At 40.3% G+C, this 27,742-nt stretch overlaps 1 protein-coding gene across 1 annotated transcript in view; it reads right to left on the bottom strand.

The window, feature by feature from the left end:
* The window catches only part of tbl1xr1a (TBL1X/Y related 1a), a 180,974-nt gene that overhangs the window by 36,891 nt on the left and 116,341 nt on the right, over positions 1-27,742 (bottom strand). Inside the window, exons 3-4 of the mRNA XM_087993572.1 lie at positions 2,862-2,956; positions 156-253 (exon numbers count right to left, since the gene is read on the bottom strand). Coding sequence (XP_087849698.1) covers positions 156-213 — 58 coding nt within the window. The 5' untranslated portion in view covers positions 214-253; positions 2,862-2,956. The remainder of the gene's footprint in view (positions 1-155; positions 254-2,861; positions 2,957-27,742) is intronic.

The raw sequence follows: 27,742 nt of genomic DNA, 5'->3' as shown, positions 1-27,742 counted from the left end.
CCTCAGTGACTGGTCTATAATCCTTTTCCCCCCACCCCCTCCAATGCACCCTGAGCTCCAGGGTCAGCAAACAGTCACTTTTATTTCCTGCCAAGATCACAGCTAGAGATAATTCAAACATTTCAAAGCCCTCTTTCATTACTTTCCATACTTACCAGACTCTTGCAAATATCTATATACCAGAAAGTTGACCTCATCACTGCTAATACTCATCTTCAGTCCCACTTAAACATCAGGTCATTACAGCGTAAGCCTATATATTAAAATAAAACGATGTAAGAGTTGCTAAATCATTTGGTAAATGTACTACAGAAAATGAGGTTTATTTTCAGTACAATTTCATTTCTATTTCAGCTTACTAATATGCAAGAAGATTGTTCCATAATAAACTATTATACTTCGATTAAATATTGCTCAGCTGTGATATCCTGAACAGCAGTTGCTGCAATTCAATCTTCTAAAAGATTGAATTGTTCAATTATCATAAACTTCTCCAGTTTTACTGTGAAAATGTGCAAGCCAGAGCTTCCACATTGATATTGAAATGTTAATTTGGTTATTCTTTAAATTATCTATTAACCACTATATAAAAATCACATGGTGTATATAGCATAATTCTGGAATATATACAACTAATAATGTTATACATCCAACACAATTTAGGATTCAGCATTCTCTAGCCAAAACATCTGCACATTGTGCAGGGGCATATTGTGTAATGGCACATTAGAATGAATAATATAGTGTAAAAATGACTGATAATATATTCAAAATATTACATGCCACAAAAATTCAATCAAATGTCTAAAAAAAATGCAGTTTTAAAGACTACATTCATTACAACTTTCACAATTACATGGACTCCTCAAGTGTCTTCCAAATGTCTTTTTCAAAGAGCCACATGGTTGAATTATGAAAGTTACTTTTGGGGCTGCTAGCATTCATACCTGTAGTATAACTCAACAATATGTTTTTTTAAAAATTATATTTTTTGTTACTCTCCTCAGTCTCAATCATTTTGTTTCTAGGTCTCATGCTCTTAAACAAAATCAAATTTTGCAGTTATCAATCATGGGGCTCATGGCCACATTAAGATAGCTTGGGAATTTGGACGGAGTGCCTAATAATTACCATGATTTTCATGCCTATTTTCCTTAAACTAATATTTGCTGGAGCAGAGCCTGGGATATTCCACATAAATTATGAAGTTATAGACTGTCTTTTTGTTTAATCTGTTAATAAACAAACATTCATCATGCAGTCAATATATCTAGATGCATCATGTATTATTACAATCTTGTGCAATGCTCAAAATATTTTCTTGAGCTTTGCAACACAAACAAGGGGACATAAATTTAAGGTGAAGGGTGGAAGGTATAGGGGAGATGTCAGGGGTGGGTTCTTTACCCAGAGAGTGGTGGGGGCATGGAATGCGCTGCCCGTGGGAGTGGTAGAGTCGGAATCATTGGCGACCTTTAAGCGGCATTTGGATAGGTACATGGATGGGTACTTAATCTAGGTTAGAAGTTCGGCACAACATCGTGGGCCGAAGGGCCTGTTCTGTGCTGTATTGTTCTATGTTCTATGTTCTATGAAGCACGTTCTGAAGTTGCAAAAACTGGAGCTTCTCCCAGTCATTTCCAGTTTGAGCCAGACTTGGGTTTGGCTATTACTTTCCTGGCTGCTTTTACGAGTCATAAGTCAAATTCAGTGTCCTTGCATGCAGGGAGGTCAGTTTCATCAAAGGAGATGTTTGGGAGGATATATAGAGCTGGGCTTGACCCTTGTTTTAAAGGATGGGAGTAAGGGAAGTAACACCCACAATTAAGGTATTAAACAGAGCGATGAATGGACAGACCACGGGCACCAGTTTACCTCCATCTAAGCCTCACCCTTGGAGTCGTAGGCTCACCCTCAGTGTGTTGTTGCTGCTACTTTTCTCAATTCACTCCTTCTGTATTTCTCTCTGGGTCTGTCGCTCTGTGGTTGAGCTGAAGACTGACCTCATGAGGTGGTTCATCAGCTTCTGATGTCACTAGATGTGTGGTTTCACTGACCACATACCACATTGGAAGACTTCAATATTTCTCTTGAAGATAGACCTTGCCACAGTAAGTGATAGTTCTCATTGTGCCCTACTAATCAGATACATTTACATTTTGTTGTGCAATCAATGACAATTGGTGCCGTTTTACTGCTGACCACAAAAACCCATGCTGGTGTGTTTTGATTTGAACCACACACACTGCCGTGTTGATACTTTCTGGTGATTTTGAAGAGTTCAAGAGAAACAACAAGGTTTACATTTCACTTAAAGGGTCACTATCTAATTACCTAGCATACAAATTTAACTTTCAATATATATGAAGTGCCTGTTACAAAAGCTAGCCTTTATCTTGAGAATGCCTAAAACAAAAACTGAAAAGTGCCTCAAATTATAACAGGACCATTTAATGCACTGTCCCAACATTGTTGACTATATTTGTTTACCAATCATTCCACTGGAAATTTGTAACTAAGCACACTGAATTTAAAAGGGTCGCCCTTTCTCAAGAGAAAGTCTGAACTTTGAAGGGAGGACCCAGAATAGATATTATGTAGATCTATGATCTAGCAAGCCCTGGATATAACAATTTCATCTTGCATCAATTATTTTCTCTTTGAAACTGGCTTTTCAACTTCCCTCCAAAACAGTTGTAGTAAATCACCATGGTTGTTTCTCAACAATGTTAGTGCATGCAAGTATACTAGTAAGCCCCTTTTAATCTAAATGCTGTCAGAAGAAAATTGTGTTTAGCCAAGATAAATACATTCAGAAAACCAATAGCTACATGCTCTTTAAAAAGATCATTAACTCTCACCTTTCATGAATAGGCTAGCAACACATTCTGAAACACTCAGGACAATTAAGGATATATGTTTCACGTCACCTTCGGTCACTAGACATGTGGTAAAGCTAGAAAGAAAAAACAAACAAAATGTGTTACTAACTTTGTGCAAGAGTTCAAAAAGGAAAATGGAAACAGCACATGTAGTAACACCAATAAAGCTTTTAAGTACCAAGAGGACAATGTGCATCTCCATTTTCTTCAGTTATCTACCAGCAGCCTTTTGTTCAGATTTTCTCAACAATTAGGTATTGTGAAGTCAAACCCCAGCAGAATTTTGCTTTGATTCAATAAATATGGCCTGAATTTAAACCCAAGTTGACACGCTGAAAAGGTCATCATCTTAACGTATGTTACACATTTACTTTCTCAGACAACAGGAACAGCAACTTTTAATGTGCCATTTTTGGGCTATTATTTTTGTTCTAATACTCTGAATCAGAGTTTAGATATGATATACCACAGACCTCGTGAAAATCTATCAGATATTACAGATTAAAGCTTTTAATTAACTACTTCCTTGGATATCAAGCCAGAGGTTTTACTGGATAAAATACAATAAACAACAGGAAAATTAAATACGAGTGCAGATTAATGTCAGCTAGTGAATACAAATATTCTGCAAAATAGAAGTGTTTTAGTTTACTGTCCCAATTAATTCATTACAATAAAGTCATATTCGAAACCAAATGAACTTTTGAGAAACACTATGTATTATTCTCTGTTCTGTTGAATATTCAAGCTCACATCAAAGTCTAAAGGTTATCAGCTCAGTAAGTGGCCATTTGACATGCTGAGTCCATACCAACAGTTTACAAATCAAAACTAATCCTAGCAATCTCTACACCCCCTTGGTTCACAAGCCTCATTCCTGATGAAGTGCTCTTGCCCGAAACATCAATTCTCCTGCTCCTTGGATGCTGACTGGCCTGCTATGCTTTTCCAGCATCCCACTCTCGACTCTGATCTCCAGCATCTGCAGTCCTCACTTTCTCCTCATCCTAGCAATCCCTGTTTTGCCTCCCAAGAGCTTTGTACCTTCCTATTATTAAGATAGTGAACAGGCAAATGAAATTCAACATAGACTAATGTGACAGTGCATTTTTGTATGAAGAAAACAGATACAAATCTAAACAGGATATGGCAATAAAGGAATCTCAAGAAGGAATCATAGAGTACAGATATATCAACCACAAAGTTGAGCCACATATTAGAAAACTAAAATAAAACTAGACTTCATTTTCTAGAGCAACAGAATTGAATACTGAGGAAATATCACCTTTAAGACCAATTCTGGTCACCAGTTTATAAAAAGGATAGGAACACTCAGGAGGGTGTAGAGAAGATTTACAGGTATAAAACCAAAAAAATGCCTGGATAACCATATCGGAAATTGATTAACAGGTTGGGTCTCTTCACTGGAAGGTAGAAATCTGAGGACCAACTATTGAAGTTTTACAATAATAAACAGTATATAGAAACATAGGAATATAGAGAACATAACTTGAGACTATCAATCCAAAATAGTTCACTTTTTAAAAAATCCACCGAGGGACTTAAGAAGAAACATATTAACCACCCAAAAATGTGGAACCTGCTGGCACAAAGAGTGTTTGAAGTTAATAGGATAGATACATTTAAGGATTGAGAAAGTTTGTCGCCTTACATTTGACCCATCTGCTACACACATTAGAACTAAACAGGACATGCAGGAAAGCGCTTGACCAAGGGGGCGGGGCATTTGCTCAGAAGAATTAAGGATATCTGTTCTTAGTGTCAATGGATCGGTGCAAATAAAGTGATAGCATTGTTCGCTTGTGGAATGTGCAGCAGTATTTCCTTTTGACCCCAAGGGCTGGAAGCTGTGTATATTTTACAGTTGGATGTTGGATAACAAATTCTGGTTTATATTGAAGACTCTTATCAAAACTCATACTCAATAGGAAAAGAACTTGTAATTTAATTAACTGAGTGGAACATGCTCGTAATAGAACAATAGTACAACACAAGAGAGAGTGACACCCCGAGAGAGAGAGAGAGAGAGAGAGACACAGGACTGAAGCTGGTGGACAGATTAACTCTTTGTGGTCTGCTTTGAGCATACACTTGCTTGCCATGGACTGAGTGTCTTGTGTGTTGTTCCCTGGAGCTTGAGATACGGGAATGTTATGAAGTTAATTTGCATTTTGGGAATCTAAGAAATGTTTAGAAAAGTCATTTTGTAGGACAAATGGTACTGGGCATGTTAGCTGAGCGAGGTTACCTCATGACCTTTTCCACGTAGTTTAGATTAGTCTCTCTTTATGATATACTGTTAAAATGGAGCTTATCTAGCTAAGGTATGAGGCCAGGCTTGATCAGGGTTTCCAACTTTGACGTGAATGTAGCTTAATTAGTCAATAAGTTTCTCTTCCTCTCTACAAACTTTGGCCATTTTATCGCTGCTTACCTGATTAAGGACGTGTGTTTTTTTTTGGTAATCTAAGTACCAATTTCTATATAAAGACAGCTTGTTTGCAGCAATAAGGGGAGGAGCCTGAGAGAGCTCTTAGGGGTAAGAGCTAGCGCCATTACTCTGCTAATGGTTTTAGAACCTTAGCTTAAACCTGGCTTGTAGGTAGCAATGCCATTGTTAAATAAAGGTAATAATTTAAACTAAACTGTCTGTAAGGGTTTTGTATTCCAGACTACCTTAGGGTGCGATCTCCAGGACGAACTAAGACAAGCTTCAGGTCAAGTCCATTCGGGATTCCCTGAACCGTCTCGATTAGGTACTTTAACTGGATCAACTAGACATGCACTTGTAGAAGAGACTAGATGGCAATGCCAATAGATTTAGGTGATGAAAGCCAGGAAATTTTCATTAAGCATAAACAGATTCATTGCACCATATTACCTATTTCTGTTTCACATGAGAATGGCCTATTTCTATTCATTAATGAGAGTACTGTTTGCCATTTTGGTCTCCTTATCTAAAGGCAGCTTTTCTGGCTATGGAGGGAGTGCAATGAAGGTTTACCAGCCTGATTCCTTGGATGACAGGTTTGACATACGAAGAGGGGCTGGATTGATTAACACTGTGGTCACTGGAGTTGAGAAGAATGGGTGTGTCCAGGAAAGGGAGAGAAGAATCTCAGAAACCTATAAAATTTTAACTGGACTAGATTGGGTAAACATATTATGAATATTCTTAATGACTACAGAATCTAAACCCAGAGGTCACAGTTTTAAAGATATGGGATAGGATTGAAATGAGGAATTTATTCATCCAGAGATGAATGAGCTTCTGGCACAGGGTTGGTTGCAACTCGACAACTTTCACCTCACTGACCAATTGCATCCCATATGATAAACAAGAAAAATGAGCAAGCATTGGATGCGCAGGTCATCACAGGAACATGGTTAATTAAGTGAATCTACAACAATAGCACAAGTGAACTTCATTGACCTCATGGACAGAGATCCCATCATGAAACTTAAAAATGACAGCAAGCCAATTTCATACAAGATTCTGCCCTATGATGTTAACATATACATTTAACCTTCCCCAGGCACCTTCAAAAGCAACTAAGCAATCTAATTCAACTTCACGATTTCTAGTTATGTAATAATAAAAATCATTTATTTTATTTCAGGATATACTATACTTGTCCAGTGAGTAATGATAGCAATTTTAGCATTAAAATTCCGTAAATGCCTTACTTGCAAATACTAACGCTCAGATAAAATAAGAAGGAGAAAGTGAGGACTGCAGATGCTGGAGAATCAGAATCAAAAAGTGTGGCGATGGAAAAACACAGATCAGGCAGCATCCGAGGAGGAGGAGAATTGACATTTCAGGCATAAGCCCTTCACCAGGACTGGTGGTTGTGGTTAGAGGGTGAGCTGAGCGATAAAAGAAAGTGGAGAGGAAGGTAGCTGGGACGGCAACAGGTAGATGGAGGTGGGGCGGTGGAGAGAAGAGTCAAGAGGCAGTGAGTAGGAAATCAAAGCTAGGTTACAGAGGAAAGTAAGCAGACCCTCTGCTTTGTCTTTCAGTTCCCTCTCTTTCCCCCTAGTTTGACCATCATGCCACTCCCCCCTATTGTTATGATCCTAGTCGATATTACTGGACAAGTCAGCTCCCAGATTGAAACATGACTTGACAGATTATATTTTGTTTGGTTTTTATTTAACAAGATGGTGTTTTACTGAAAGACAAACATGCACTGCTGCCAATTTGGCTTTAATAACAAACAGAATTTTATTATGCAAAAAGAAAGAACATCATAAAACAAATGCCTTACGTAACAATTTTGAAAGTGTTCAAATTAAACAATTAAAAACATAATCCAATCTGTGCTGCCACCATGACTTTGCAATTTCGTGAGTAATCAGTCACTAACAAGTATGATTGTCTGTCTTGGAAATTCATGGGCTCTGTGGGCCCTCATATGGCTGATGAGTCTGATCCCAGAGCTGCATCTCTGACCACACTAGCAATACTAATATTGTTGTGCTCTCTCTCTTTCTCTCCATGACTTATTGTTTCATCCTCATGCCAGTCTGGTCTTCAATGGGCTGCTATTTTATTCTCCTGCCAGTCCCTCTGTTGTCTCATACTCAGGCCTGATCTTTTATTCTCCCATCTCGCCTCTCTGGTCTTGTTCTCTGGTCTGATCTATTCCTCCGCCAATCTCCTGTGCCCACTCCTATATTCTCTCAAATGGCTGACTGTGCATTTATCTCAGGCCTGCTCTTTTATTCTCAATCGCCTCACTGGGCCCTTGTCTGGGTCTGTTCTTTATGCTCCCACCAGTCGCTCAAAGTTTATAAGCACTTAAAGGCTTGGCAAAGCCTGCATTTAACCAAATTTCTCCCGACATGTTTGTTGCCAAAGTTAATTAAGAACTTCATCAAGAATAAAAATCTTCATTCATCAGTATATATGTCTTATGTTGGCCTTTAATCACAATAAATAAAAGTACTGAAGTTACCATGAATGAACATTGCAGAGCTGAGAAAAATTTATTATCAATGTCTATTGTTAAATCATTATTAATTTACAAGACTTCACTTCAGCAACAATTCCCTACTAAATAGAATGCTTTAAGTGGATTATGGACACCAGACAAGAAATAAACAATTACAAGACTATTTACATACTTAGAAATACAGACAATTATAAATAAAATCTTAAACACTTTAATATGAATTTTTATAGTCAATTAAATTCCCAGAAAGCTTTGAATGGAGCGATAGGCAGATTTTTTTTTTAATGCATAGAATTTTATAGAGGTCTGCGCAACATGGGTGATAGCAATTAGTTAGGAAAGGCCTATCTCAGGTTTGGGAGCAGCTCACAGCATTGTTTGTTCTGCTGCTAAGTGGCAAAGTGAGTTCCTTGCCAGACCGCAGTAAGTTATCAATTAAGAGGATCACATCCCAATTAATACCCAACATCCTATCAGTTCAAATGAACTAAAGAAGTGTGACAGTGAGAAATCTCAAAATGGAAATAAGACTGGATACATGGTGACTGTGATGAGCCTCCATGTCACTCGGCAGCAAATAGCATCTCAATGCACAGTCCAAATGCACAAGCCTCATGCACCCCTCATCCACGGATGTCAGCAAGCCCTCACAATTATCACATCACCTCTCTGATTCACTTGCAGGTCAATTAGGAAGCACAGACTTACATAGCAACTAGCACTGAAAGACAGCAGCCAGACTGTGCAAGGACAAGGCTGATCTCACGGATGGGACCAGGATGCATGTCAGGGCTCCTTGCCTGCTCTGTCACTGCTCACTCACTCAGCACCTACTTGCAGCAATCATGCCTCTGCCTCTAGTTGAAATGCCAACTTGTTAACAGTAATGCCATATTGACATTCTCTTTTGCTCAGACATACAAATTAGGCAGATTGCCAGTAGGGATATGTGCATTACTGCACATGTAAGCAATCAAATAGTCGCATTGGAAACTGGTGGCGAATAATCCTCAGTGAAGCTAGGGAGGTCGGCACTGTCATGCATCAGAGTCAGTCAGTCAGAGGTACAATGTGCAGACATCCCAGTGGTTTGGCCATGATCATTCATCAGCTCACTATCAGGGGATCTATCTAAGTCAAGGTACAGGGTAACATTCCCTCCTGCATAACTGACAGTAGATGTCAGAAGAATCGCATATCATCAATGCCAGGAACTGAGGATACAGTGGTCAAGAGTACGAACAATCATATCTAGGGACTGTTCATCAAGAAACTCCAAGGTCTGGTGCAAATCCAACCCTGGGCTGCACCTGTCGGTCATTATGGGATGTGCAAGCAGGAGCAAAAGCTCACTGCCAAAAGGGGGGTGAGCATCAAGGCTGGGGATGTGTGAAGGCAGATGCATTTATGGAAGTGGGAATGAGAATTAGGGGTGGAGGTGTTCGGATTAAAGATGGATGGGGAATATACAGAACAGCAGCACAAGGTATGGTCAGCTACAGGAAGTGATGTTGTTGGCAGTGACCATCACCATGTCCACAACAGGAGGTGTTTGCAATCATTGAGAAGATTTGTAGCTCAGGTTGAGGTTCAGGTTGTAAGTTTGCTCGCTGAGTGGAAGGTTTGTTCTCACAGGAGGTGTGCAATCATTAAGGTGGAATGCAGGGCTTAAGGCAAAGTTGAAGGCGAAGTTTAATGTGGTGGATCTCCACATAAAGGTGGTGGTGGTGGAAATGGACTGTTAGGGTATAGCAATGTAAAATGGGCCATGGAGCCTCTTTACAGAGACCTGGAGACACAGCAGGGTTTGGTTCTGATGGTATGCATCACGATCTGTGTTGTCTGCCATCACTTAGGCAAAATGGCTGGAACAACCAGGTGAGAGTGATGGGCAAAAGTGCAGGATCAATGTCTGCTGGATATTAAGACATTGAAGGGATGAATACATAAAGGACGTATTTGAAAACTTCAATCATGTTTCATTTGGAAACATTTCAGTAGATATCTGCTGAGTGATGAGGTTTTCTGGGAACAGTGTGTGATAAGAGGATGCAATGGGATTTGAGAGATGTCATGGGGCAAGATCAGGTGTTAATGAGGTGCATTTAGCAAGATACAGTGAGAAATCCTCAATGGATCTCACAATGAGAACCCTTCCAAAAAAACTCAATGCAACTTGCACCGAGGCAAAAAAAACCCTGAAAATTCAGGCCATAGTTTTCCATTCTCCTCTTCCCTCTCTCGTCTTGGTTCCTGGAAAGGAAGGTTAGGGGTAACTAGCTGTCAAATATGTCAGACTAAACTACAAAAGGCAGCTAATGGAAAATTAATATCATGCCTGTGCCAAAGTGAAAAGAAAAATTCTGCTCCTGTATATAAATCCACGTGTGGAAAGCTGAGATGTTCATTTTAGCTTTACAATTTAATTAGAAAATGAGGAATGCTTGCAACAAATACCATCTGCAACTCATTTGTAATCTTTTGACACTAGACCTTCAAATAAGTCGGCTCACTTTTGTAATTTAGTTTTTTATGCGATGTGGGTTTCACAAGCAAGGCCAACTTTTGTTGGTCATCTTTAAAGAGGCTTTTGCAACACAATTACAGTGTCTAGGCCACAAGATCCAGATCCAAGTCCCAGCTGGCACAGTGGTGCTTCCTAACAGAGTCATAGGGCTGTATAGCACAGTAACACGCCTTTTGGTCCAACTCATCCATGCTGATCAGATACCCTCAATTAATCTAATCCCATTTGGCCCAAATCCCTCTAAATCCTTCCTATTCATATACTCATCCAGATACCTTTTAAATACTGTAATTGTACCAGCCTCCACCACTCCTTCTGACAGCACATCCCATACGCAGACCACCCTCTGTGTGAAAAGTTGTTCCTTAGGTCCCTTTTAAATCTTTACCTTCTCATCTTAAACCTATGCCCTCTAGTTCTGGACTCCTCCAGCCTGGGGAAAAGACCTTGTCTATTCACCCTATCTATGCCCCTCATGATTTTATAAATCTCTCTCCTGGGACAACAGCCCCAGCCTATTCAGCCTCTCCCTATTGCTCAAACCATCCAACCCTGGCAACATCCTTGTAAATCTTGTCTGAACCATTTCAAGTTCTGTTTGAAAAAAATTGAAAAGGTTGAATTTTAAACAGCCTTTGGACCAAGGAGAAGCCAAAACATAAGCCATAGGGGGAATGACTATAACACTCATTTGTTTCCAAGTTTCCTTCAAGACTATCAAGATCGCACACCTCAACCAGCTCATACTGTGGAATACAATACTATTTCAGGTAGTCTAATCTAAGAAAATCACATCCTTGGAAATGAGTTAGGAAATTAAAACCCGATTTTCCCTAATTGGCTGACTGCAAGCAATTGGCTAGTACCCCAATAATAACCTCTGCAGAGGTATACGTGAAAGAAATTCATAGAATACACAGACAAGTTCAGGAAAAATAGGTGAGTGCGTACAAGAGCAAAAAAGGCCACGATGGCCTAAAGAGCAACACAAACATCCCATGGAAAATTAATGAATAAATAAAAATGCAAAAAAGATTGGACAAAATATGAAATAGAACACTGAAAAACAGATAATTCCAAAGCATTCGAGACATCAAAATGGGGAATTCTGGATCAACATAATGTTCTCTTCCCCAGGTGCATTTTGATTGAACTACAAACATTTACTTACACCTAAAAGCTAAAACTTCAATTAAGCTACTCTGGAAGTTTACACATTTATTTTCATTCACCAGATTTATCAATTCTGGCAAATTTCAAATTTACGCACACAAAATTGCAATATAATTCAGTGTTGTCTCCATTTCTTGATATGATTATACCAAAAAGACATGAGAACAAACTGCACTCGAGACAATTCACTTAAACACTGACCCTTTATATTTCTTGTTCAATCACTGCAATTCAGTACATCATAGTCTGGTAAACATCCTAGCTACCGATATTTTGTTGTTAATGTTACAGCGTGCACGCAGACAAAGTTTTGTGCTCTTATTATATAGTGTATTTTCATTTGCAGTTACCAAACATAAATTTCCTATATGCCATTGTTAAAGCTGTTACTCTGGATGAAAAATGCATCACTGATTTGAAGGGCAATTTAAAAAATGACACGGATTATAATACTACTAATTTACAATAAAATATACATTTATAATAAAAGTTTCCATTCAAAGACATGCCAATAAATATCACTTAATTAAATTGTCTTAAGTAACATGACGAAGCCTGTCAAAGAACTATTGACTACCCTCAAAAAGTAGTTGAAAATTGACACAAACATAACCTCAATTATTCCACTAAGATGCTCAAAGTCAGTTACAGAACATCCAATATTATTTGATAACATTTCACAATTTGTAAAATATACAATGCTTGCAGGAGAGATGACAATTCAAGACAAAAAGGTTCAACAAATGACAGCATTTATGTTGACTTATTTTTGAAAGACACTAGAACCATAATAGAAAGTCCCACTAAACATTGTTGCAAATATCTACTTCATGGTTCTTTTTAAAACTATGAAAGCAATTTTTCATCTCTGATAAATGACGATTATAAAACTAGAGCAATTAAAATATCGGACTTGCCCAATACCAAAAGATGACTCTGCAGCAGTGATTAGCATGGCTGCCTTCCAGAGCCAAGGATGCGGGTTTGATTCCAGCCTCGGGCGACTGTCTGTATGGAGTTTGAATAACCTCCCAGTGTCTGCATGGGTTTCCTCTGGGTGCTGCGGTTTCCTCCCACAGTCCAAAGATATACAGGTTAGGTGGATTGGCCAGTGTCCAGAGATGCACAGGTTAGGTGGATTAGCCATTGGAAATGCAGGGTAACTGGAACTGGGAGTATGGGGGTGACGGTTCAGGTTGGAATACTCTTCAGAGGGTCAGCGTGGACTTGATGGGCTGAATGGCTGTTCCACACTGTAGGGATTCTATAAAAACGGTAGTCCAAAAAGTGACCCATGTTAGTTTATTAAAATCAGGAAAGATCAAACTCTAAAACAGGAGGTGGGCTGACTTAGCTGAAGAACTGGAAATGTCGTCTGCCATATTTGTATTAGGAGTTAGAGCTAAATTATTTTAAAAACAAACCATTCAGTAATCATTGTAAAACCAATATATTTCATCAGCGATTTTTGAAAAGATTTGTAGCGCAGGTTGAGGTTCTGGATGTAGGTTTGCTCAGAGCTGGAAGGTTCATTTTCAGAAGTTTCAACACCATACTAGGTAACATCTTCAGAGCGCCTCCGGACGAAGCACTGCTCATGATTTCTGCTTTCTATTTATATGTTTGGGTTTCTTTAGGTCGGTGATGTCATTTCCTGTGGTGATGTAATTTCCTGTTCTTTTTCTGAGGGGGTGGTAAATTGAGTCCAAGTCAATGTGTTTGTTGATAGAGTTCCAGTTGGAATGCCATGCTTCTAGGAATTCTCGTGCATGTCTGTTTGGCTTGTCCAAGGATGGATGTGTTGTCCCAGTCGAAGTGGTGTCCTTTCTCATTTGTATTTAAGGATAGTAGTGAGAGGGTCATGTCGTTTTGTGGCTAGTTGATGTTCATGTATCCTGGTGGCTAGTTTTCTGCCTGTTTGTCCAATGTAGTGTTTGTTACAGTTCTTGCACAGTATTTTGTAAATGACATTAGTTTTGCTTGTTGTCTGTATAGGGTCTTTCAAGTTCATTAGCTGCAGTTTTAGTGGATTGGTGGGCTACCATGATGCCAAGGGGTCTGACTAGTCTGGCAGTCATTTCTGAGATGTCTTTGATGTAGGGGAGAGTGGCTAGGGTTTCTAGACGCATTTTGTCTGCTTGTTTGGGTTTGTTACTGAGAAATCGGCGGACAGTGTTCATTGGGTACCCATTCTTTCAGAATGCACTGTATAGGTGATTTTCTTCTGTGCTGCAGTGTGTGGTGGCTCATTGGAATAATGTTCTGATGAAGCTTGGTTTGTGGATGTTGGGATGATTGCTTCTGTAGTTCAATATTTGGTCCGTATGTGTTGTTTTCCTGTAGACGCTGGTTTGAAGTTCCCCATTGGCTGTTCACTCTACTGTGACATCTAGGAATGGCAGTTTGTTGTTGTTTTCCTCCTCTTTTGAGTATTTTATGCCAGTAAGGGTATTATTGATGGTCTTGAAGGTTTCCTCTAATTTGTTTGTTTACTGATTACAAAGGTGTCATCCGCGTAGCAGAGCCAAAGTTTGGGCTGGATGGTTGGCAGAGCTGTTTGTTCAAATCTCTGCATTACTGTCTCTGCTAAGAACCCTGATATCAGAGATCCCATGGGTGTTCCATTGGTTTGTCTGTAGGTTTTGTTGTTAAAAGTGAAGTGGGTGTTAATGCGTAGGTCCACTAGCTTGACGATACTGTCCTTGGTGATGAAGTTGGTTGTGTTTGGTCTATATGTCCCTGGTGAGACCACACTTGGAATACTGTGTCCAGTTCTGGTCGCCCGACTATAGGAAAGATACAGAGGCTTTGGAGAGGGTGCAAAGAAGATTTACCAGGATGCTATCTGGACTGGAGGGCTTGCCTTATGAAGGAAGGTTGATTAAGCTTGGACTTTTATCTCTGGCGAGGAGGAGGAAGAGAGGAGACCTGATTAAGGTATACAAGATGATGAGTGGAATAGATAGTGTCAATAGCTAGAGACTTTTCCCAGGGGAGGATTGACTGGTACAAGAAGTCATAGTTTGAAGATATTTGGAGGAAGGTATAAAGGAGATGTCAGAGGTAGGTACTTTATGCACAGAGTTGTGAATGTATGGAATGCGTTTCCAGCTGTGGTGGTGGAAGCAGAGTCATTAGGGACATTTAAGCGACTGCTGGACATGCACATGGATAGCAGTGAGTTGAGGGGTGCATAGGTTAAGTTATTATATTTTACATTAGGATTAAACCTCGGCACAACATTGTGGGCCAAAGGGCCTGTTCTGTGTTGTACTTTTCTATGTTCTATGTCTTCTAATAGTGTAGTCAGTGTTTCCGTGGCCAGGTTGATGTTGATTGATGTGAACAGGGCTGTTACATTAAAGGAAACCATTATTTCATTCTCTTCTATCTTGGTGTCTTTGATGGTCTTCAGGAATTCTTGGGTGGAGTGGATGGACCGGCATGAGTCTTCTACTAAGTATTTTAGTCTTTGGTGTAGCTCCTTGGCCAAACCAGGAGCCCCCTCAGACCCACAGCCTCGCTACCTAGAACACCAACTTACAGATTGGCCAAGGAGCTAAACCAAAGACTAGCATGGCTTGCAAAATTCCTGTAAGATAGACCTGTTCAGTGAGCAGAGTAAAAGAATGAACTTCAGCATGGAATAGGAAGGATGCTTAATCGCACTTTGGATCTTCTGAAAGAACAAAAGGAGGGCTGTGCAATTTGAAGCTGGTGGAAAACTCTACAGTGGTCATCCAGAATCTTATGGTGAAAAAAGTAACCAGATTAGCTTAGAAAAACTAAAAAAAAGAAACAAACATCTAAAGTGAAGTTTTATCTCAGAGAAAAGCTTGAGCTGAGGAGAATTAAAGACTGTTTCCACTGCACTCTGTCATACTTATAGGTGGTCCAGAGTGATGTGCATAACTTTGACTAAAGCATGTTATAAGATAATTCTTGACTGTGTAAGAAGTAAACTCAATTGCATAATGTGTTATAAACCATATAAAGTGAACAGTGCTTGCTTAAGTCCTTTACATATAAAATAATTTGTGTTTTGTGGAAAAAGGATGTTATCTTGCAATATAATTCTGATGATTAAATGAAACATTTGAATTTATTTTTAGATATTACCCACACTTCACTGAAAAATGGTTATGATCCAATTTAGCACTGACATCAATTTAATGTCAAGCACAAAAGATTGACACTTCACTACTAATAAAATTTTAGCAGTGGTTCAAATTTTACACTGGAACAAGTCTTTGAATGTAGTGTCTGATAAGTGTAAAATGAAAATTTTCATTGAGCATATCTAGAGGGGAAGTGGTTTTAGGTTTTGGAACTGGCTACTATATGGTTGTGACAACCCTCTCAACCAAACATACAAAAACAATTTTGGATACGAACCAAAGTCAGCTGTTAGCGAAGCCAAATGCTGTAAGAAAATAAAATCTTTAAAAAATTTGTCACTAGTTTAAGATATTATTTTATGGATTAAAAATCAAAGACACAGTCAATAAACTGTAAGACAAACCCAACTCCGAAAAGACAATGACCTGCAATTTCCTGTGTATTTGTACTCACACGACCAGCAAAATGGGTGCAAAATCAAGTAGATGGCCTAAAACATTATGAAATTTGAAAATACGCAAGTGATATCCCCTCTGTATTGTAGTATTATACATTAAATTCAACAGCCAAATGCCATTTAACATTTAAGTGAAACATACTGGGATTCATGTGAAAATTCAACATAACTTGATATCTGCTTTTTTTTAAAAAAAATGTGGGTTAACCCAAAAAATTCTCAACACCTATTTAAGGCATCCTCCTAATCTGTTTGCTTCAAAGCGGGCAAAGTTTTAGGAATTTTGTTACCTCTTTCTGACATCGGAAATGTAGCCACGTTATTATACCAGTTGGTACATGCTAGCTTGCGTAATTGCATAGAAAAGGTATTTGATAAAGGTACCACACGTAGGTCAGGCAGCATCCGAGGAGCAGAAGAATCAGTAATTCAGGCAAAAGCCCTCCATTCCCTCCAGTCGAATCCCAACCTCACCATCTAACCAGCAGATATGGGGGGGGGTTCCGGAGGGGCCAGTGGTAATTTGACACACCGTCCTCTACACCACTGAAGCCACATGCCAACTCAAAGACAACTCCTCCTACTGCCCCCTTGACCATGACATCACCTCTCATCACCAAATCATCATCTCCCAGATCATACACAGCCGTATCACCTCAGAGGATCTCCTACCCACAGCTTCCAACCTCAGTCCGGGAACCCTGAATCACCTGGTTCTACCTCCTACCTAAGATTCAGAAACTTGACTGCCCCGGTTGACCTATCATCTCAGCCTGCTCCTGCACCACCAAACTCATCTCCACAAATCTTGATACTGTCCTATCCCCTGGGTCCAAGAACTCCCCACCTATGATCAGGACTCCACCCACCTCCTCCACAGCTTTCGTCTCCCCTGCCCCTAGTGCCACATCTTCACCGTGGACATCCAGTCCCCATATACCTCTATCTGCCTTGACAAAGGCCTCAAAGTCCTCCGTTTCTTCCTCTCCCGATGTTCCCACCAGTACTCTTCCACTGACACTCTCATTTGTTTGGCTGAACTGGTCCTCACCCTCAATAAGTTCTCCTTTCAATTCTCCCACATCCTCCAGATCAAAGGGGTAGCCATGGGAACCCGCATGGGCACCAGCTATGCCTGTCTCTTCGGTGGGTAGGCAGAACAGTCCACCTTCCACAGCTACACCGGCACTATTCCCCATCTTTTCCACCGCTACATTGATGACTGTATCGGAGCCACCTTGTGCTCCCACAAGGAGATTGAACAGTTCATCAACTTCACCAACGCATTCCACCCTGACCTTAGGTTCACCTGGACCATCACAGACACCTCCCTTTCCTTCCTGGACCTCTCAACATGGACATCTTTTGCAAACCCACAAATTCTCTCAACTACCTGGACTACATCGCCTCCGACCCTGCTTCCTGCTGCTCCCAGGAGGACCAGTTCCACAGACCACGCCAGATGACCTCCTTCTTCAAAGACTGCAATTTCCCCTTTTATGTGGTCAATGTTGCCCTCCAGTGCACCTCAGCCACTTCCCGCACCTCCGCCCTCAAACCACAACAAGGATAGTACCCCCTTCGTCCTCACCTTCCACCCCACAAACCTCTGGATACATTGCATCATGCTCTGCCATTTCCGCCACCTACAAACAGACCCCACCACCAGAGATATATTTCCCTCCCACCCTATCTATATTCCTTAAATAGAAAAAAAGCCCATGGCGTTGGAGGTAGTGTATTAACTTGGATACAGGACTGACTAATTAGTAGAGGAGAGTGTTGTAATTTGGGGCAGTTAGGGGTGTGAACATGTGCGTGCCACAGGGATCAGTGGTTGAGCCAACATTGCTTACAATATGGACTGGATGAGGAAAGTGAATGCACTATAACCAAATTTGTGGATATTTCAAAAAAGGTGGGAAGGTAAATGGTGAGATGAATGCAGGTAGGTTAGACAAGTGGGGAAAAAACTTGGCAGATGAAGTACGATGTGGAAATGTGTAAGGTTATGTGCTTTGACTGGAAGAACAGAGGAGGTGAATAGTATTTAAATGAAGAAAGATTACAGAAAACTACAGCAAAAGAGGGATCTGGGAGTCTTTGTGCATAAATCACAACAATGTCTGTGTACGTGTTTGGCAGGCAATAGGGAAGCCCAAAGGAAATTGAGTATAAAAGTAGGGACATCTTGCTACAAGTGACAACAAAACCACACCAGACCTGGAATACTATGAACAGTTTTTTGCCCTTACCTCAGAAAATGTTATACTGGCATTGGAGGCAGTCACAGAAGGTTCACTAGGCTGATACTAGGTATGGAAGGATAGTTTTATCAGGAGAGGTTGAGTAGACTAGGCCTGCACATATTTTAATTTTGAAGAATGAAATGCAACCTTATTGAAACACAAGATTCTTAGGAGACTTCACAGATACAGAAAGGTTATTTCCCCTTGTGACAGAGTCCAAGACCTGAGGTCATAACCTGAAGAGGTCACCTGTTTACGATACAGATGAGGAGGAATTTCTTCTCAGGATAGTAAATCTGTGGAATTCTTCATCGCAGAAGGCAGTAGAGACTAAGTCATTAAGTATACTCAAACAGGTAGAAAAACAGTATTTATTTTTCTATCAGTAAGGGAATCAGGGTTATGCAGGAAAAGCAAGAAAGTGAAGGTAAGGATTATCCGTTCAAAAATGATCTCATTGAATGGTGAAGCAGACTCAAGGGCTGAATGGCTTACCTCAGAGAATGATGACCAGCTCCTGTTCTGTGATGATTGTGGCCGTGGTTACCACATGTACTGCCTCACCCCACCGATGTCAGAGCCCCCTGAAGGTGAGCCGGGAGCAGTTTGTTCACCCTGCCTCTGCCAAAGCAGCGAGATGGCCGTCGTGTTGTCTTGGCCATTGGCTGGGGGAGGAGAGAGGGAGCCAGACACTCAGACAGGGACAGGCTGTGCAATGCCTCTGTGTACTTGATCAGTCAGGGCTCTCTGTTCCTTTTCCCAGTTTGTGAAGGGTGTGATTAGATTGTGTAACTATCCCAGCGGATTGGACGGTGTGAAATGTGACCGCCCCCCTCTATTAAAGAGAGAGAGAAAGTGGGAAATTCCAGACCAGTTTGTCTAACCCCAGTGGCTGAGAAATGCTGGAAAGGATGTACTAAATGGGCACTTTGAAACCACCAGTCAGCATGGAGTTGTGAAAGGGAAAATTGTGTTTGACAAACCTACTGGAGTTTATTGGAGGATGTAACTATCACAATAGATAAGGGAGAACCAGTGGATGTGGTGCATTTGGAGTTTCAGAATATGGATAAAGTCCCATGTAAGAGGTTAATGTGTAAAATCAAAACAGATGGGATTGATGGTAATATACTGGGATGGACTGAGAATTGATTAGCAGACAGGAAACAGAGTAGAAATTATATGGGTCATTTTCAGAGAGAAATGCCATGATACGTATGGTACCACAGGGATCACTGCTTTGGCCCAAATATTTTCAATACATATCAACAATTTAGATGAAGGAATCAAATGTAATATTTCTAAGTTTAATGACAACTCAAAACTAGGTGCTATTGAGAACGGTGAGGAGGATGTGACAGGATATCCGAACGATTGGGATCAGTTGATGAAATGGGTAAATGGAACAGAGGGGCAAGAGGAGGCCATTCAGCCTGTTCTACCATTCCGAGAGATCACAGTGATCTGTAGCCCTCAGCTCTCCACATACCTATGTTTGGCCAATATCCGTTGATGCTTCCCACAAATAGAACCATCTCTGATTTCAAACTTAACAACTGATCCAGCATCCACTGCCACAGGTGGGAGAGAATTACAAACCTCTCCCACCCTTGTGTGCTTGTGGACACTCCTACCCTCTCTCACTGGGTGCCATGGTGCCAACTTAAGTACCTACCTGCCATGCCTCTGGAATGAGGTGCTATAATGTGGATCAATGTGACAGTCACTTTGGTGGGTGAAGCAGGTGGGTGCAACATTGAAATGTTGAAGGCCAGGGAAGTGTGGATTTACAAAGTACACCTGGCACCGAAAGGCAGAGGTTCCAAGGCCAACGGGAGGTTGGCTTTCATTGCCAGAGAGCTTGAGTTCAGGGATAGGGGTATCTGTTCTAGGGACCTGGGTTTGGATCCTGCCTTGGCAGATGGTGGAATTGGAAATAAGTAAAAATCTCGAATACTGATGATCGATGTCGATTGTTGGCAAACCCATCTGGGTCATTAATCTCCTACAGGGAAGGAAACTGCTGCCCTTACTCGGGTCTGGCCTCCATGTGACTCCAGACCCACAGCGATGGGGTTGACTCTGAGCTACCCTCTGGGTAATTAGTGATGGGGCAATAAATGTTGTCCTAGCCAGAGACACCCTCATCCTGTGAATGAACAAACAAAACTTGGATAAACTGAGGCTACGGGAAATGGATTTGAGTTGTTGAGAGGAGAGAAAGAGAGTGAACTCGGGGCTAACCTGTTTGTGGTGGTACAGTGTCTCAGCGGTTAGCACTGCTACCTCACAGCATCAGGGACCCTGGTTTGATTCCAGCCTTGGGCCTTCAGAAATGAGATAACAAGAGGCCAGAGACAGTACATTCCTGTTCGGGTGAAGGGAAAGGCTGACAAGTGTAGAGAATACTGGGTGACTAAAGAAATTGAAGGTTTGGTTAAGAAAAAGAAGAAAGCATATGTCAGGTATAGACAAGATAGATCAAATGAATCCTTAGAAGAGTATAAAGGCAGTAGGAATATACTTAAGAGGGAAATCAGGAAGGCAACAAGGGGACATGAGCTAGCTTTAGCAAATGGAGTTAAGGAGAATCCAAAGGATTTTTACAAAAAAGGATAACTAGGGAGAGAATAAGGCCCCCTCAAAGATCAGCAAGGCAGCCTTTGTGTGGAGCCACAGGTGATGGGGGGAGATATTAAATGAGTATTTTGCATCAGTATTTACTGTGGAAAAGGATATGGAAGATATAGACTGCAGGGAAATAGATGGTGACATCTTGAAAAATGTCCGTTTACAGAGGAGGAAGTGCGAGATATCTTCAAACACATAAAAGTGGATAAATCCCCAGGACCTGGTCAGGTGTACCCTAGAACTCTGTGGGAAGCTAGAGAAGTGATTGCTGGGCCCCTTACTGAGATATTTGTATCATCAATAGTAACAGGTGAGGTGCCAGAAGACTGCAGGGTGGCTAATATGGTGCAACTGTTTAAGAAGGGTGGTAAGGACAAGCCAGGGAACTATAGACCGGTGAGTCTGACGTCAGTGGTGGGCAAGTTATTGGAGGGAATCCTGAGGGACAAAGATGAGCATGTATTTGGAAAGGCAAGGACTGATTAGGGATAGTGCGTGGAAAATCATGTCTCACAAACTTGATTGCATTTTTTGAAGAAGTAACAAAGAGGATTAATGAAGGCAGAGCAGTAGATGTGATCTGTATGGTCTTTGGTAAGGCGTTCGACAAAGTTCCCCATGGGAGACTGGTTAGCAAGGTTAGATCTCATGGAATACAGGGGGAACTAGCCATTTGGATACAAAACTGGCTCAAAGGTAGAAGACAGAGGGTTGTTTTTCAGACTGGAGGCCTGTGACCAGTGGAGTTCCACAAGGATCGGTGCTGGGTCCCCTGCTTTTCGTCATAGATATAAATTATTTCAATTCCCGCCTCAGGCAACTGTCTGTGGAGTTTGCACATTCTCCCCGTGTCTGCGTGGGTTTCCTCCGGGTGCTCCGGTTTCCTCCCACAGTCCAAAAAGGAGCAGGTTAGGTGAATTGGCCATGGTAAATTGCCCATAGTGTTAGGTGAAGGGGTAAATGTAGGGGAATGGGTCTGGGTGGGTTGCTCTTCAGAGGGTCGGTGTGGACTTGTTGGGCTGAAGGGCCTGTTTCCACACTGCAAGTAAATCTAAACTAAACATCTTATGGTGTCAAGTCACATCTACGCATTATATTTGTAGATGCTTATTAAAAGTAAATGAAAATAAATTGTAACAGAAAAAAAGGCACCATTAAATTGCAATATAGAATATAGTTTGAAATCGAATAAGCTCCCATTTCAGTATTTATTATCATCTGCTTTCCTTCTTGATGTGGTGGGAAATGACTGCTGTTGAGACATTTGAAAATTTATGAGACCATGAAAAAACAGCAATCTAGTGCCAGGTCAGTATGGCATGTATCATGAAGAGGAACTTGCAGGTGGTGGTGTTCTTGTGCTTTTTGCTGTTGTTCTAGACAGTACAGGATGCAGGTCTGGAAGACATTGTCAAAGAAGCCTTGGTGAGCTGCTGCAATGCAGTGGTGTTGCTGTGCTTTGATGTTGAAGAGTGAGTGAATGCTTGCAGTAACAATTGAGTGACATGGCAACAGGGTGGAATAGTGTACTTGGGTATGTGTTCCTGTATCTTGGCTTTGCTGAACGCTATGTTTGGAGTTTTTGAAGTTCTACATATTCATCTGTACCTACAAATAGAACTTCATTTAAATCTGGATATCACACGCTTGAGAAAGATTTTATCATGCTATTGGATAGAAATGAATTATACCTTCCTTCCTCACATATAGCTATATGGACAACCGTTGTCCATACTATAAAGCATTTTGTCATTCCAATGTTATTTCTGTGGTGGTCTATGTGGTGAGGCATTTTGCTTTCTGTACACTCCTGGCATATGTACAGCATTTCTTTGTTTTATCTGCCTCAAATTCGCCTTTTATTTGCACTTGCAATAAGAATACCTAATTGGGGTGGGCCAGCATCTGCAACTTAGAACTGGCTGATACGAAGATGGAGCTGTACAGAAGATGATCCCAACTGAAGACATCATTGCTGGGATAAACCAAGTCTATTTTACCATAAACACTTGAGGTAATATACACATAAATGCAGACATGTCAAGACCTACCTTGAAAATGGTGCCTTGTCTACAGAAACTGGCAGGACAATGCCCACGCAGAGGTAAATGATGCTTACAGATACTATGGATCACACCTGTTTTAGATGCAATCCTCTGCTGACAGCAGGGTGTGACCCAAAAACAGGGATGGGCCCAACACAGCCTTCAAGCACATCAGAATGCAACCAGAAGTAGAATCTGATCAACCACAGAAAGATGCACATGAGAATTCATTAACAGAGATCTTGGCCATGAGAATCCATGGACCAATTAGTATTGACAGTGTATGCTGTTGTGAGGTGTATTACTAAAGGGTTACCACACCAAGTGCAAATTGCATTCATAGTTGTGCTTTGCATCACTGAAACCAAATACCAGGTAAATGGCATTTAAGTAGGTCACAGTAGTAAGATTATCAAAGCCAAGTCACTATCCAACACTTGTCTCGCGATAAAGACGACATCCTACCAGATAAACATTTCACTGGTCGATGAGGTTTAAGAGAGAAAACAGAACACAGGATATTTGGTTTTGATGTCACAGAAAGCCATCAGGTGTGTGGGAGGGATAAATATGGAGGTTTACGCTGAATACTTTGAACAAATATGACAATTGGAAGACATTTAGGATTTGTTTAATAAAACTTGATTTTTAAAAACACTATAATCAATTTGGACATCCTACACCTTTTCAAGAAGTTTCCAAAAACATTATATCTTATTAGTAAATGTAGGATATCAGAATCCTTTCACAATTTGACAACTAAAGCAGTTTAATAAAATTTTCAAGTTTATTACATTTTCAAGTTTAGAATATTCCTGTGTCAAAAGCTTCAAATTATCAACGATCCGCACAAATTACTTTGCATTCATTGATTGAAGTGGGAGATATGAACTTGAAAAGTACAAAAGTAACCAAACATTTACCGCACCAAAGTTTTGACAAAAACCATCCTTGCCACTTACTTGTGCCATCAACTTTGAACCACGATCCTCATAACAGATTCACAAACCAGTACTGCACAAGTGCAGTCAAACTACTGATCTTCCATTAAAGATGAGAGCTTGAATCAAATGAAAGTACATCAAAATGGGTTAAAAAAAAAAATCAGCTTTCAATACCTCATTTTTCACCTACCAAAGAGTTGAAAATAATCATAACATGGGACTTGAAATTTTAACATCTATTCTCTCCCCACTTATGCTGCCAGACCTGTTTATTTTCTCCAACACTTTCTGCTTTTATTTCATTCTTCCATTTATTGTTTTCTCCCTTGCCTTGCTTACCTTCTCCAAATGCAGAATTTCTCCAGTTTGTATTTCATTTGCCAGTTCTCCAACCACTCACTAAACCACTGACATCTCCTGCAGTTGACAGCTATCCTTTTCACACTATCTACCAGGCAACCAACTTTCCTATTGCCCGCAAATCTCTCAATTATGCCTCTTACATTTAAGTCTAAATCATTAATATTTACCACAAACAGCAATGGACCTAAAATGGTGGTCTGTCGAACACCAGTGAAAACTAGTTTCATTCACAAAAACATCAGTCAATCATTACCCTTTGTTTCCTGTCACTAAGCCATTTTGGATCTCACTCACAATATTCTCCTATATCCCATAAGCTTTAATTTTTCTTAGTAGTCTGCTATTTTGGATCTTATCAATAGCCATATACTATCCTCAACAATCCTCCTTGGTGCTTGCTCAAAAAGTTCTGTTCCATTACTGACAAAGAACAACAAAGAAAATTTATAGCCCAGGAACAGGCCCTTCGGCCCTCCAAGCCTGAGCCGATCCAAATGTACTGTATAAACCTATCAGTCAATTCCTAAGCATTTGTATCCCTCTGCTCCCCACCTACTCATGCATCTGTCAAAACGCATCTTAAATGAATCTACCGTGCTTGTCTCTACCACCTCGGCTGGCAACATGTTCCAAACGCCCACCACCCTCTGTGTGAAGTACTTTCCACATGTATCCCCCCTTAAACTTTCCACCTCTCACCTTGAAAGCATGACCTCTCGTTATTGAATCCTTCACCCTGGGAAAAAGCTTGTCTCTATCCACCCTGTCTATACCCTTCATGATTTTGTAAACCTCAATCAGGTCCCCCCCAATCTCCTTTTTTCTAGTGAAAATAAACCTAACCTACTCAACCTCTCTTCATAGCTAGCACCTTCCATATCAGGCAACATCCTCGTAAACCTTCTCTGCACCCTCTCCAAAGCGCCCACAACATTTTGGTAATGTGGCGAGCAGAATTGTACACTGTATTCTAAATGCGGCCGAACCAATGTCTTGTACAATTTTAACATGACTTGCCAGCTCTTCTACTCAATACCCCATCCAATGAAGGCAAGCATACTATATGCCTTCTTGGCCATTCTATCCACCTGTGCAGCAACTTCAGGGTATAATGGACCTGCACTCCCAGATCTCTCTGCCCATCAACTTTTCCCAAGGCTCTTCCATTCATTGTATAATTCACTCTAGAATTGGACTTGCCTAAATGCATTACCTCACATTTGTCTGGATTGAAAGCCATCTGCCACTTTTCTGCCCAACTCTCCAGTCTACCTATATCCTCATGTATTCTCTGACAGTCCCTTATGCTTTCTGCTACTCCACCAATCTTTGTGTCATCTGCAAACTTGCTGATCATACCAACAGTGCCCTCTTCTAGATCATTAATGTATATCACAAACAACAGTGGCCCCAATACTGATCCCTGTGGAACACCACTGGTCACCTTTCTCCGTTTCGAGAAACTGCCTTCAACTACTACTCTCTGTCTCCTGTTGCTCAACCAGTTCTTTATCCACTTTCTCCATTAGTCTACAATGGGGAACCTTATCAAACGCCTTACTAAAGTCCATGTATATGACATCAACAGCCCTTCCTTAATCTAACAACTTGGTCACTTCCTCAAAGACTTCGGATATGAGAGACAAAATCCAAGGCTGAGTAAAACTATAAGTTTTATTTTAAGACCTTATGTTTTCATATTCCTAATAATTATGAAGCTGTATTTGAAAACTACAAATTATTTGATACATAAATGTTTGTAATTTAATGTTACCCACTCTTTATATTGGCTGCTTTATTAACATTTCTTAAAAGACTGAAGAGTTCAAGCATTTAACTTTAAATTTAAGAAACTTACTATTCATAACATTCTTGTATGATATTCTGGGGGTGTAGCCATTTGTGCATTGACAAATTTGCATTTATAAAATAGAAAAATACCCCAGATTGCTTTGGTAAGGTGGAAAACACACTAAGTACAATAGCAAAGTTAACAGAGGTAACTAAAAGTTTGTTGGAAGAAGAGGGTTTGAAGCAAGGGAAGAACAGTGGTAGAATAATTTATAGAAGGGATTATAAAAATAGTGTGGAGGTGCCAGTGTTGAACTGGGGTGGACAAAGCTAAAAATCACACAGCACCAGGTCCAACAGGTTTATTTGGAAATGCTAGCTTTCTGAGCAGTGCTCCTTCATCAGGTAGCTGAGGAGCAGCATTATCATGTTGAGATAATGTTGTGATTGCTGAATATGCTGACACGAATGGCCAGAATTAGAGATGCAGAATGCTGCAAAGCCAAAGACACGGTCTTAGATTGGACATGAGGATAAGGTTTTGAAGTGTAGTGCGTTAGGTGCAATCAGAAAGGGAGACTTGGTGTGGAAGAGAATACAAGCGAAGAAGATATGGTTTACTGAAGTTGGAGCCATGAGGGAAGGCAGTCCAATCTTGCTTTTAATGCTTCATTACATTATTCTACCAATTACCAGTGTCAAAGCAATGAGTTAGACTTTCCATGATATGTCTTAATTACCTTTCTTGAAAATTGGTGCTAACCTGGATCCTTTAGTGAGACATCCCCGAAACTGGATTGTCTCAAAGACACTCTGAAAATTTTATAGCGAATTTCATTAGTTGTTTGTGTACGTGATGCCTTTCCCATAGGGCACATTAGCCACTGCTCGAAGACTGAAGACTAAAGTGTAATTATGAGCAATATCATTATGAGAAAGGACCAATCTGAAATGTTAGCTCCTGTTTTTCTTTTCACAGATGCTGCTAGACATATTGAATTTTGGGCTTTAATTTCAAAATTACCTTTAGTGGTTGAATCTTCTGAGAGCCTTGTCTAAAGCATCTCCCAGAAAGGCATCATTTAGTTCATTAACATTATTTTAGCTTACCCCACTTCATACTTCCTTGCAATTATAAGACATTTCAATTATTTCGCAATTACTCTCTTGCTGTTAAAATACAGCAATGGGAGAATTTGTTTTTTAATTTTGGTGTTTGACTTTGACAATTGAATCATTTGTATTCCATTAGTTATAGATAGTAAACATAATAATCCTTTACTATTCTTCAAAACAGAGGATTGCAAAGGGTCAAAATATTCCTTTTTAAAACACTTCAACCTTTTAAAATTTTGATTCTGATGTAGAAACAAATAGCAAGGTCTCATTTTGAACCAGCCATCACGATGCTGAAACATTCTGAAAGGCTTTAAACAATAGATTTAAGACATATTGCAACTATAGCATATATAAAGTTATTTTGCAGCACAAATCAACCTTCTCTTAGAGACCATGTTACATGATGAAATTTAATCAAACTACGCAATGGACTGAATAAAATTAAAAATATCTAAAAACCTTA

This window comes from Chiloscyllium plagiosum, unplaced genomic scaffold (genome assembly GCF_037043375.1).
Source record: "Chiloscyllium plagiosum isolate Xiang-an unplaced genomic scaffold, Cpla_swu_hap1 HiC_scaffold_13, whole genome shotgun sequence".
NCBI lineage: Eukaryota > Metazoa > Chordata > Chondrichthyes > Orectolobiformes > Hemiscylliidae > Chiloscyllium > Chiloscyllium plagiosum.
The sequence above is the reverse complement of the archived record's forward strand: the minus strand, read 5'-3'. Positions and strand labels throughout refer to the sequence as shown.